This window comes from Cynocephalus volans, chromosome 10 (assembly GCF_027409185.1).
Source record: "Cynocephalus volans isolate mCynVol1 chromosome 10, mCynVol1.pri, whole genome shotgun sequence".
Classification (NCBI taxonomy): Eukaryota; Metazoa; Chordata; class Mammalia; order Dermoptera; family Cynocephalidae; genus Cynocephalus; species Cynocephalus volans.
Window position 1 is genome coordinate 114456253 of NC_084469.1, and position 13549 is coordinate 114469801.

At 46.6% G+C, this 13549-nt stretch overlaps 1 protein-coding gene across 4 annotated transcripts in view; it reads left to right on the forward strand.

Annotated features, from left to right (window-relative positions):
- The window catches only part of FBXO31 (F-box protein 31), a 50808-nt gene that overhangs the window by 4888 nt on the left and 32371 nt on the right, over positions 1–13549 (forward strand). For 2 of the 4 annotated variants that reach the window (XM_063109608.1, XM_063109609.1), the window contains exon 2: positions 11997–12068. The exons of 1 other annotated variant lie outside the window; for it this stretch is intronic. In XM_063109608.1, the coding sequence (XP_062965678.1) occupies positions 11997–12068 (72 nt within the window). Of the gene's footprint in view, positions 1–1277; positions 1376–11996; positions 12069–13549 lie in introns of those variants that run through there. One more of the 4 variants, XM_063109611.1, reaches the window with a different exon arrangement.

Below are 13549 nucleotides of genomic sequence, written 5' to 3' on the forward strand. Positions count from 1 at the left end.
CCTTACTAGCTCCTTGGATACTGAACAGTGGAAGGACTTAGGCTAAACTTGGTGCTGGGGCAGTTTGGAGCTGCTAGATTAAATACTTTCTAGTGGTGTTTCTCTGGTCCGGTGAAACAAAGTTCTGTTGAGAAGGCAAATCTGTGTTCCTGATACTGTGGCAAGCATAAAACAAGTAAGGGGTATTTCCCCTGTGCCAGGAAACAGGACAGTAGCAGCCCAGCTGCAGGGAGGGTGTGGGCTGGGTGAGGGCGACACTTTCTGATGTGTCACCGCCTTGGCTGCAGGCCTTCTGTGGTTAGGTGTGTGAAGGACTATAAATAAGTTGTTTCTCAGAGCGCCCAGGACAAATGCCAACCGCATGTATTTTGCCTTTGCCCCTGACTAGGTTCTCTTTGGTTAATACTTCACTGTTTAGTTAGCGAGTTTTGGAATGCTAGCCAATTTTGACCCTGTTCATGTATGAAATACCTCCTGGAGTCTGTGTAAGGCTACTGAGTTTTACAAATTCAGACCATAGTTCTAAATCAAAATATTCAAATAATAAGAAAAGATAGATTCTAAAGAGTAAATGCTCAAACATTTATTTTTCCCCTCCACGCTGAACTCCAGATAGTGAGATGTTAGGATTTCGTGTTATTCAGCTTTGTACCTGCCAGTGTCAGGTTTTCAATTTATAATTTATAACTTGCCTCTTTCTTCCCTTGGTGGTAAATGTTTTAGTGTGATGTGGAATAATATTTGTACAGTATTCTGATCAGTTGTAAGTCTAGAGTGGGCTTAAACTTCGTCGTAACTAGAAATACCTTTTTCCTATACAGGTGGTTCAACTGAGCATTCAGTAGGAACCATACTTCAAGTATCCATACAGCCATTCTGTTTTTCAATTTCAGTACAGTATTCAATAAATTACATGAGATAGTCAACATTTTATAATAAAATAGGTTTTGTGTTAGATGATTTTTTCCAACTGTAGGCTACTGTAAGTGTCCTGTGCATGTTTAAGGTGGGCTAGGCTAAGCTATGATGTTCGGTAGGTGATGGAGTTTGGATGTGTTGTCCCCTCCAAAACTCATGCAGAAATTTGATCTCCAATGTGGCAGTGTTGGAAACTGATTGAGTCATGGGGGTGGATCCCTCATGAATGGATTAATGCTCTCCCTGAGGGAGGGGGGATTAATGAGTGAGTTCTCGCTCTATTAGTTCCCGTGAGAGTTCGTTGCTTAAAAAGACCCTGGCACCTTCTCTCTCTCTCTTGCTTCCTCTCTCTTCTTGCTCTCGCATGTGATCTGCTTGTACCCGCTGGCTGCCTGCCACTTTCCTCTATGAGTAGAAGCAGCCTGAGGCCCATGCCAGATGCAACCATCCCAGAATCGTAAGCTAAATAAACCTCTCTTCTTGATAAACTACCCAGTCTCAGGTAGTTCTGTTATAGCAACACAAAATGGACTAAAACAGTAGGTTACTGGTATTAAATGCATTTTGAAGTTACAGTATTTTTGGCTTATGATGGGTTTGTCTTTATTTTGGCAGTTGGCTGGTACAAGGATGGAACCCTGCACCTTGGTGTTATCAGCACCATGCTCTAACCACCGAGATGACCAGCCAGCCATAAAGGTGGTTTACTGGATGTAATCCTGTCATAAGTTGAGAGCATCTGTAATGTCTTATCTTTATTTATGACAAAAAGGGGGAAATTAAACACCAATATTTAATTTCGTTTTTGCATGCAGAAGAAGTGCTATTTCTGTTCTCTTTGATTCACTCATGCAAAATATGAGAAATGTGGCTTTTCTTAAATATGGTTGAAATTGGAGGGGTCGTCTTGGGGAGAGGTGAAGTGGGCGAGTTGCTGGTTTCAAAATTGGCTATAGAAATATTTTATGATTGCTGTTGGGTCTGGTGGAAAGGATGGTGGAAAGGCTGCTGGTGAAACAACCTGTCCAGTTACTAGCAACATAGTGACTGAGCCGGGCCGCAAGGAGGCTGCCCACAGCCTGGATGCACAGTGGGACCTCAGAACTGTAGGGAAGCCTTTATTTTTTTCCTTTGGCTTTGCTCCTTGCAAAGTTCTCCATACTTTACATGCAAGTAGAATCTCATGCACTGTGTTATAGAGAAACGTAGTCCTTTCATTCAGCAAAGCAGGAAAAAAGGATAAAGGAAAATGGTGCTTCTTAAAGGTACATTTTAAGACTTCTTTTTTTTTTTAACTTAAAAAAGTTAGCTAGAAAGTGAATCTGGTACCCAGAAAGCCTCAGTCAAGGTTTCCCATTTACCGTATCTGACTGGACAGACACTGGTGCCTTGCCAAGAGGAACCGCTTGGCTGAGAGAGGCCCTGCTCTGCTGTTCTTCACTGTTTGTGAAGTGGTTGTGTAGTGCATCTGAGGACCTGGGTTTGCCTTTCCCACTGGGAAGGGCATGTAAACATGAGGGCATCTGGGACTTTGGAGAGGGACAGGTGTCCTCTCAGAAAACAAGTCTGTCCCTGCTTCCCTCTCTTTTTCGAGATGCCTGGGCTTGGAACTCATGAGTCAGCATCCTTTGACCGAGGCCTGCACTGGCCACTCATGGTGAGGGAGAGGAGAAAATGGGCTGGGGCTCTCTGCCTGGTGTTAGTGAGGAAGAGTGAGGCTGAAGCCTTGGAGAAGGGCCAGACTGAGATGACTCTGGAGTCAGACTCACAAATGGGTGGTAAACAGCTTCACAGAGTGGGTGTCCATGCACTCCAGGAAAGAGGGTATTTTAGGGATGACCGATGGGCCTTAGGAAGAGGACGTCTTCCTTGGCCAGTGGGTACCTGTCGTGGGAGCCAAACAGGGTCAGAGTTCCTCTGGCTAGAACAGCCAGGCTTCTCAAGGCTCCTTTCCACACGGACAGTGTCTTTGCGGGGATCAGACTGGTTGAGAATGTCACATTGATTACGTAGGTGGTTTCAGCTGTCCTGTTTATTTAGCATCCCAAATAGTCTAGCTGTTTGGTAGGAGACATCTAGGGGTTCAGTATACATTCTGGTTTTTACATTCTTCCCATTCTAATGGGAGCTCGCTGCATGAGTGTTTTTCCAGATTACTACATTATTTAAAAACAGAAAGTATTTCCTGCAGTTACAGTCTTGGCTGAGTAAAGCAGTGCGTGTTGGGAACACAGAGCACAGGGTTGGGAGCAGGTGCCGGTAGTGGGAGGGCTGTTCTCAGAGCCTGGGCCCAGCTGGGCTTCTCCTCTGCTGTCTGCTCATCCCTGTGCCTTTAACTTCCTCTTTAGCCGCAGCAGCAAGATAGTTTTGGCCATATTTCCTTAAGGGTTATAATTGTCCCGTAATTCAGTGCAGACACAAATGCAGTCTTTCCAATCAATACTGCCTCTTAGTTTTGTTTAGAAAACTCTCTGAGTTTAAAGAGGGTAGGACAAAAGCTTGCAGATTCCTGCAGTGCACCTTGACCCTCTGCTCCCTGGCTTCCTCCTTCCTCTGCAGTGGACCCCTACCTGTGGTTCCAGTGGCTCCTTGGCCATGCCTGCACACAAACTCCTCTTCCCCACTGTCCAGGGTTGATGCTGCTCTTTACACGGACTTTCTAGTGTTCCCGTGTTGCTGTGGACTTCAGCCTCTGGTGTTTGAGTCCCTCCGGGACCAGGAGAAACCCCCTCTTCAACACTTAATTGCCTGTTCACCAGCTCGCTTCAGCTCACTTCAGATGCCTTGCAAGTGCGGCGCTTTCCCTTGGCAGGTGACTGCAACACCCCCCAGCGCTGCTGCTGCGCATGGAATAATGAGTCTGCATTCCTTTGTCAACTTCCATCCCCATGGGAAGCCTGTGCAGGCATTGGTCACGGCTGGCAAAGGTACCATCTCACGTCCTCCTCATCTTCTTTTCAGGGAGGAGCTCAGAAAGCAGATGGGTCCCCTTTGGGCTCCCCTGGAAGGGGAGGGAAGGGTCAGACAGACAGGGGGAGAGCTCTTCCAAACCATCCCCACCTGGAGAGGTGGCCTGGATTTCAGGCGTGTTCAGATCTGCACCACAGGGACAGGGAGTTTTTGGTAAATGCCACCACTCAGCACTGAGCTCTGCTGGACAGGAAGGAAGTGTCCAAATCTGGTGGCCCCTGGCCATTGAGTCATGAGAGGATGCAGCTTCAGTGGTAGCTTGACTCAGGCCAAATTGCTGGGCTGTTTCGTCCCCCTTGGCAAAACCAGAAGTGACAATTAAAATTTTTTTTTTTTATAATTTAATTTTTTTATGTGGTCAAAATATACGTAATGTAAAATTTGCCATTTTACCCATTTTTGAGTGCACAGTTCTGTTGCATTAAGCACATTAACATTGCTGTGCAGCCATCACCACCATCCATCTGCAGAACTTTTTCATCTTCCTAAACTCATACTCTGTCCCCATTGAACAGTAAATCCTCATTCTCCCTCCCCAGCAACCTCCATTCAACTTCCTGTCTCTAGGAGCTTGACTTCCCAGGGACCTTGTGTGAGTGGAACCTGGCTTCTTGCACAGGGCATAACATCTTCAGGGTTTATCCAGGTTGTAACATGGGTCAGGATTTCCTCCCTTTTTAAGATTGAATAATATTCTACTTTATGTCTGTACCACACTTTTTTTTTTTTTTTAAAGATGACAGGTAAGGGGATCTTAACCCTTGACTTGGTGTTGTCAGCCCCACGCTCTCCCAGGTGAGCTAACCGGCCATCCCTGTGTAGGGATCTGAACCTGTGACCTCGGTGTTATCAGCACCACACTCTCCCAAGTGAGCCACGGGCCAGCCCCCACGTTTTGTTTATCCATTCATCCATTGATGGACACTTGGGATGTTTTCACCTTTTGGCTATTGTGAATAATGCTGCTATGAACAAGGATGCACAAATATCTATTTGGAAATTTAGTTTTTCTTTTTTTTTTTACAATTTAATTTTTTGTGTGTGCCTTCCAGTCTTTTTGGGTGTATACCCAGAGGTAGAATTGCTGGATCATGTGTTAATTACTAAGTTTAATTTATTGAGGAACTGCCAGATTTTTCCACAGCATGATCATTTAATTTTATAAATTTCTTCAAGTCTAGCTCACTTATTTTTCTCACCTTCCCAGCTTTTGTTACTTTGTTGCTGTCTTTTGAGGAGACACTTTCCAAAAGGAATTTTATGAGCCATTTTAATAAATTAAGAGGAAATGGATTAGCAAGGAAACTTTTCAATTGATAGCCTGCAGCACCGAATCCGTCACTTACAAAGCAGTGTAGAGTGGTGTGCTAACTTTTAATCATCTTGGATAAGATCCGTGCAGAAGAATGGAGTTAATACTTGTTAGTTTTTCTGGGAGGAGGAGTTGCTGGCAAGTAAACTGGCCTTAAAGCTGTCTTTAAAGCTGTTTTAAGGGCAGTGTCTCTTGATGACTTATGGGAAGGTTTATAGAACAATAAGAGGATGTGGATTTTTTTAGCCACTATTTTAAAAAAGATTTTTCCATCCTGTAGGAAATACTGAACATTTCTTGCAGGAACAGTTGGGTCAGAATGATATTATTTTACTCTGCTGTATTTATTATGATCTTTTGGGAACATTAGGAAAAACCCACTAAGTATTGTTGTATTTTTTAGCATTCCACCATAATTCCGCTGTTTTGCTTTTTTTTTTTTTTTGGTGGCTGGCCAGCACAGGGTACCATCTTCTGATTTTTAATGGTGTTTTTGTGGATGGTTTATCAAGTCGTCACGTTTGTCTCCTTCTCGATACTGGCAATACTGTTTGTTGATGAAGTATCCAGAGACTGTGGTGACCTTGGGGTCTGATGATGTGGTCATCCTAGCTAAAAACCTTGGAATCATTCAGAAGTCCAAGCAGTTAATAAAATGCAGTGTCTATCAATTTAGAGTGTGCATTGGACCCAAATAGAAAAATCATAGAGCCAAGTTGCCAGCCTCCAAGAATCTGAGCAAAGAAAATCTGCCTAAGGAGCAATATTGATTTTGACTTCAGGTTTTTGACTTCCTGTGGCTTCACATGGCTTTTGACTTCAGGCACCATACACAAAAAGCACAAATGGATGCATTTTCAGGTCTGTGCCCTGTTCTGTAACCCCCGGCGCTGAGATTCAGAGTACCTTGCCTGCAGCATTAGCGCATATTACACAGTGTCAGTGTCAGAAGAGGACTGCCAGCTAGCATTCAAACTGCCTTGTCCCCAAGGCAGTATCGCATGTGGGAGCCCAGAAAAGGAGCCGTCCTTTTAGAACCACAAAGAAAACAAACTGAAGCACCAATCTCGTTATGTGGTAACAATTTTGAAGTGTGTCATTTGTAAGACAAGGATAGAGTGTGTTCATGGAGAGCCAGACAAAACAATGACAGTGACTGGTGGGTCTCAGAAGGAGCCACTTGATCATCACAGGCATTCAATAGAGCTGCCAGGAAATTGTGAAGAGGGTCAGTAACAGGGCAGAGCTCTTCTCAGCGGGAGCGGGGTAGACTAGTTGTTTCTCTTCATCTGTGCCCTCAACAGGTATGACCCCACTGAGCTGGTCCAAGGGTGGTCTGCAGGGACCTTGACAAACTACGTGTAGACTCTCGGATTGCTGGTGACTCATGTTACACCAAGTATTATCTTATCCCTGCCTCAGATGCACACAGCATATTTCATTATCTGTGGTTCCTCATGAGTTCTTACAACTTGCATGATTGTCAAGAATGGAGTCCACATTGATCTTGGCAGTAGAGTAGAACAGATATATTTTGTCTGATGACAAGTGAGGCTACCATGGGTTTAGGTCTTTAGGGGTCCTTAACGTTACGTGTTCACACCTATTTCTTCATTTTTAGCAGCAGGAGGGGTTCTGCGTGTCCTCCGTCTGCACTTTCAGACCCCTCCTCACCTGCCACCCTGCTTCTCCTGAAGCCTGAGCCTTCTTGGTTCAGCCAGTGGGAAGCGCTGGCAGGGCTGAGTGTGCAGAAGGGAGAGGCAGGTATTCCTCTCAGCTCTGGTCCTTCCAGGCCACAGGTGAGCAGTGGCCCATTCCTTTTCCATGGCCATGGCTCTTGTTGGGGGACCTCCCCCACAGTCCAGCTCTCTTACCCGCTCTCTTTGCCTCTTCTTCTTTTTTTTTTTTTTTTAAAGATGACCGGTAAGGGGATCCTAACCCTTGACTTGGTGTTGTCAGCACCACGCTCTCCCAAGTGAGCGAACCAGCCATCCCTATATAGGGATCTGAACTTGCGGCTTTGATGTTATCAGCACCACACTCTCCCAAGTGAGCCACGGGCTGGCTCTTCTTTGCCCCTTCTGCTGGTAGTAACTGTGGAGACAACTTTCTGCTGTTGCTGGTGATGGGGCTTTGCACCCCATTGGTCTCCCCAAGTCCAACAAACACCTTGGGATGCAGTCTGATGCTTTTCTTGTGGTTAGACTTGGGTAATGGGTTTTGGGAGGAAGAGCACAGAGGTGAAGTGTCCTCTTCATATCCTGTGAAGGGTCCTCACCATCAGCAGGACTCGTCATTGTGGATGTTGACCTTGAGCACCTGGCTGAGGTTGTGTTTGTCAGTTTCTGTGCTGTGAAGTTATTGTTTTTTTCTCTTTCCATACTGTGCTCTCTGGAAGGAAGTCACCATGCCCAGCCCACGCTTAATGGATGAGGATGGTTATGCTCCATCTCCTTGAGGGCAAGTTTCTACAGATGTTAATTGAATTCGGCATGGAAAATTTGTCTGTTCTTTTTAAAAAAAATTTTCTTTGGCGACTGGCTGGTGTGGAGATCCGAACCTGTGACCCTGGTGTTATAAGGCTGTGCTCTAACCGACTGAGCTCACCAGCCAGCCAGATTTGTCTGTTCTTGAGGGGGTCATTTTTGCTTGTCATAGTGATTGAGGGGTGTCACGGACATTTAACAGGCAGAAGCCAGGAATGCTAGAAACCTTGCATTGTACATCAAGGTTCTGCTTAGCGAAGCATTGACTTGTGTCTTGCACAATTTCCGAAATTCCTGCACGCATCAAGGTGAAAGACCTGTCTGTAACCATCTCGGCCTGGAACCCAGCTCCTCTTTACACCCAGTATTTTTTGTGCAGTTTTATCATATACTTGTCAACTGAGAGAAAACTATATTTTGCTTAGGACTTTACCAGAAATTGTTTGGAAACTCACATTACCAAGGCAATGATGTGTATGGTGGGTAGCTTTGGCAGAGAGGTTAAAAGTTGTGGCATCTCTCAACGGCATCTGTCATGTGCATCTTGTTAAAATTCAGACCCTGGGGCCAACCTGTGGCTCACTCGGGAGAGTGTGGTGCTGATAACACCAAGGCCATGGGTTCGGATCCCATACAGGGATGGCCGGTTCGCTCACTTGGGAGAGCGTGGTGCTGATAACACCAAGTCAAGGGTTTAAGATCCCCTTACCGGTCATCTTAAAAAATAATAATAAATAAAAAAAATAAATAAAATAAAATAAAATTCAGACCCTGAGGCAGCAGGTGTGGGCAGGGCCTGAGGCTCTGTACCCCTGACATTGGGTCTTGGGAGCACACCCTGAGCGTGCCCTAATATTTGCATGTTGAAACACAAGTTTACAGATTTTTTTTGTTTGTTTCTTCTTCATATTACACTTAGGACATTATTTATTGTTTGAAATTCTGTGTATATAAAGAATAGCTTTCCTGACTTTGACTTGAGGATCCTATGGGGCATTAGTAAATATTTGTTTTAAGAAGTGGGCATTGGTCTGAAAAAGCTGAGAACCACTGCAGTGACTGGAGCAGTTTGCTGCCCCTGCTTGAAAGCTGCCTGACTCCCCTCTGCCTGCACAGTCAGTCCTAGGCTTCTGCTTGGCCGCCATGGGCTCACCCCACCCCTCCTCTTTGATTTAGTTCGCTCTGCTTCCCAGCTTGAACCTTGACTTCCAGGCAGACTGGTTTTCCCGTTTCTCCTGTTGTGCCTTCGCATGCACGATGAGCAAAAGCAATTACACTCACCCAGACACAGCTTTTACTGAGTTAAAGTGGCATTTTTCTCACCTTGTTTCTAAACTTACTCTTTTTGAAAGCAATGCAATTTCAATTAAAAAAAATAAATTGAACCCACTGTTCTAGTCCTTGGGTGTCCTGAGGCTTTGGCTCAGTAGCAATTTCCAGATAGGGCTTTCCACACTGACTTCGCAGGGAAGAAAGAGGCAGTTCTGTAATCACTACAAAGATCTTTATGTCCTCACAGGAAATATTATAATTATGAGTAATTTGATAAAAATTATTTATTTATTTATTTATTTTTTAAAAGATGACGAGTAAGGGGATCTCAACCCTTGACTTGGTGTTGTCAGCACCATGCTCTCCCAAGTGAGCTAACTGGTCATCCATAGACAGGGATCCGAATCCATGACTTTGGTGCCATCAGCACTGCACTCTCCCAAGTGAGCCACAGGCTGGCCCTGTTGTTTAATCTGCAAGGTTAAACTACATTATGTTATCAGCAGTCAAATTTCCTCTCTGAGGTTAGCTGTTATTTATCTATCATATCTGATTGTCAGCACTGCATTATAAAGGGCTGCGGCCTTGGGCAGCACATCCTTCAACCTGACTGGTGGGCGGCTGGCTGTCCCCCACCCCTGGTTCAGCCTGAATGCTCAGTAGGCCTCAGACTCTGCATTGGAGCATTCAACTTTCCCAGGCAGATTCACATTGACAGGTCCCCTCTGGATCTCTGGAATGGAGTGGTTCACATTTAACTGCCCGCAGCCCTCTCCTGCATGCCTCTCACCTGTCTCGAGCACGCCAGGCTGTCCAGAGCCACACTGGCTGCTGCAATGCCCAGAAAGGGATCCTTCTGACTCTGCAGGGCAGAGCCCACAGCTGCCCCTGGCACAGGAAGCCAGCTTCCAGCTTTGTGTTTGATGAGTCTCTGTGTGATCGATCCTCCTCCCACACATGGATCAGTCTGTGGGCTGAACTCTGGAGCTCGGTTTGGTTCCTATTGCTGCATTACATCTGCAGCCCCTTGCTCCTTGGCTGAGTTTACAGAAATAACTTGACTGCAGCGATCAATTTGGGAGAACAGAGTGTGTCATGTCAATATATCTGAGATAAGAATTTTTTTTTTTTTTTTTTTTTTTTTAAAGATGACCGATAAGGGGATCTCAACCCTTGGCTTGGTGTTGTGAGCACCACGCTCAGCCAGTGAGCTAACTGGCCATCCCTATGTAGGATCCGAACCTGTGGCCTTGGTGTTATCAGCACCACACTCTCCCGAGTGAGCCAGGGCTGGCCTTCTGAGATAACATTTTAATAGAACACAGAGGTGGGGTAGTGGAGCTGTGGATAGCAATGGCCTTTTAGAAGGTGCTCTTGGGTTGGCCACCAGCTACTCTGGTGGCAGCTTAGACTCCCCACTTGGTCAACAAGCCTGCCTGCCTTTTCCTGTTGCTGCTTTCTTTTATCAGATCTCCCTTCCACTTCCCCTTGCCACACGTCCCAACCAAAACCCCGGTCCTCTGGTTCAGGTCTCAGCTGAGCTTTGAAAGGAAAGCTCTGTAATTGAGCTCATTCATTCTGGCACAGGACTGCCTGGTGGCCAGCAGCTGCTGCTGACAGCACCTGCCCCTTTGCAGCCTTTCATGTGCTGGCACCCTGCCAGCTTCACTGCATCGAACCTGCCAGCATCCCTGAGAGAAGGGCCACTGAGAGAATGTGTGCAGAGAGGTGACGTGGGTTCCACAGACGAAGGCAAGCTTGCCTGGATCAGAATGCCTCCTTAGTGGTAAACACGTGGCATGTGCTCAGTGAGTGTTTAATGAAAAGGGCAAGGGGGGGTCCCCAGGTCTCCATGGTGACCACCACCAGGGCTTGGAGGCATCAAGCTAGGGCTTCACAGGATGACCTTGTCAAATCCTGACAGTGACCTCTAAGATCGAGACTCTGTTCCCATGGCAGAGAGGGAAACCGAGCCCCAGTGAGGGGGTGACTCATGGCTTATTCGCAGTCCTCTGGGATGGAGGTACAATGTGGTCCGGCGGAGCAAAGCCAGGTGCTGCCCACTCAGCACGTTGCTTTTGATAGTCCCTAAATCCTCCCAAGGGCCTTGCCTTTTTTGATCAAATGGGTGCTATCAGCCCAGATGCTTCTGTAACTGGTAGAATTTCGACAGCATTCAAGGTACAGCTCAAGATGCAGACAAGGTGGCTGTCTGGCGCGAGGTGGTTTCTGCTCAGGGAACCTCATGCTGATGGGGCCGTCCAGGCTTCTGCCTTTCACAGCACATTCCCTGCCCCAAGGCCCTGGAGAGCTGAGAGCCACACGTGTGGGTGCTGGTGGTGGTGACTGTCAGAAGGGGAGCCGTGGTGGGTTGCGAGCAGGGGATGGAGAGAAGGAAGCAGGAGGTGCTCTCAGCTGGAGTGAGGGTGTGAAGACAGGGAGGTAGGGAAGGGGACAAGGAGCCCCTTCACTGGCCACTGGACCAGGGCAGCTTGATGCAGGGGGGTAGAGGATGTCCAGCTCCTCCTTCCAGTATGGTCCAGGGTCCTTGAGACAGGCCTTGTGGCTGAGTGGAGCAAAATTGGTAGCATGGTGTGTCACGCTGGGTGTTGAACAGACCTTTGTAGCTGTCTGGAGCCCTAGCACCAGTGGTGATCTCAAGTCCGTGGAAACATGGTACTGTTTCCAGACAACCGAATTTCTGGCATGCCTTATTCATAAACTACAGATTGTCTGATTTTTGGTTTGTATGGTTAGGCTTCTAGAACTCATTAGACTAGACAATGTAGACTTTTATTTCATCGAGGGTGACATTGACTAAAATAGAGTAACGGCTTTATTGGTGAACACGGGCATTGACTTGGTGTGGAGAAGTCCAGTACAGTCTCCACAATGGAAGACAGGCTCAGGCTTGGTAGACGGGCGGAGGCTGGCACATGTGTCCACCTCTCTTCCCTCTCTCTTCCATCATCAGCCCATCCACTTCTGTTGCTTTGTGATTCTTGATTTTAAATTTCAGCACATGTTTCTTGTTGCAGAGTACGGTGTTTGTGAAAACTTGCGGAAGCTGGAGATCACAGGCGTGTCTTGTCGGGACGTCTATGCGAAGCGTGAGTTAATCTACTTGTTATCATCCATCATTAACTTTGTTCCAAAAGCAGACAGTGAGCATCAACAATGAATAATTAAAGTGATTTGGCCCACAGTTCTGTTTTCTCAGGCACCATCTTACAGTCACAGCTGACATTTTAAATGCAGCATTGGTGGTAATGGCACTAAAATGCGGGGCAGGGGGCATTCTCTTCTCTTGTTCTGGGCGGGTCACTGACCTTACTTTTCAGTCCATCGTGGTGAAGGTGTTTCATTAGGCCTCAAGGACCTTTAGATTTGAGAAGTGGGCTGTACAGGAAACAGCTCTGGTGCTTCTGGAGTTGTCTGTTTCTCTAGACTCTGGGCCTGTAGCCTGACAGGTGTGGACAGCCAGGAGTGATTGGGAGTGAAACGCAGTCTCTTCGGTCTGATCCCTCAATTGACAGAGAGGCTGTCCCTGCACGGCGCTTCCCATCCTCATGTGGCTCTGCCTTTCCTTCCATTTTCTGTAAGCAGCTTGAGCCTGCGAAGCTCCCCTGTTTGCTGTTTCTCCGATTCTTTTGCTTTCCAAAGTCACTGGCAACGTTCACTGATGCTCAGAGTCCCTCAGCCTCAGACTGTCCTTCCAGCTGGCCTTTTGTCAGTGCTGGGGACTTGCCTGTTTCTCACTCTTTGGATGAAGCTGTGGACTTTTTTGGATGGTCAGCTGTTTTCTTTTGAGTATCTCATACATTAAATTTCATCTTCTGAAAGCTTTTTGAGTTTGTCAGCTCACTTGACTTCATCTCAAAGTAACATGAAGACAGATTTTTCTTTAAGGGTTATAAGCATCAAAAGTCACATCCTGGAAGGGACCCAGGTGTTTGCACCTGCCCAGGTGATAAGGCATCCTGTAACACTCAGAGGAGTGCACACGTGAGAGCTCATCTCAGTTGTGGGCAGAGGGCTTACCCGGGCCTTGTGTTCCCCTGTCCCACAGGAGAGACCATCTGGGCACAGGTAGGCAGGTAGGTGTGTAGTGACTGTGGGCAGGAGACAGGGTGGCTGAGGGCAGGGCAGAGGGACAGGCAGACAAGGACATCTGGAGATTTTTTTCATTGCTGATTCTTGATCCCTTGAAAATGTTGGCAAAATACAGAGAATAATGCATATTATCTGTTATTTAGCACCCCACAGTGTTGAATCTGCACTGGCCAAAGGGAATTTCAGTTTTAATTTTCACAGTGCAGGCACTATTTTTTTGTGAATTTGCTTTGAAAGCCTTATTCGGGAGAAAATGACTTAGCTTTGGGAACAGGTGGTCGAAGAAAATCAACCTTAGTTCCTGGAACATGTGGTCATGTTGGCCAGCTGATTTAGCAGTGATGAGGTCTGACTTTGAGTTGGCGGGCTGGGAAACGCCCTCCATAATCAATACTGAAAGAAAACTCAGCAAAGATGAAGGGAAGTGGTGGGTTCGGATAATAGCATGGGGGGGCAGGGATTCCCCCGGACGGTTGTC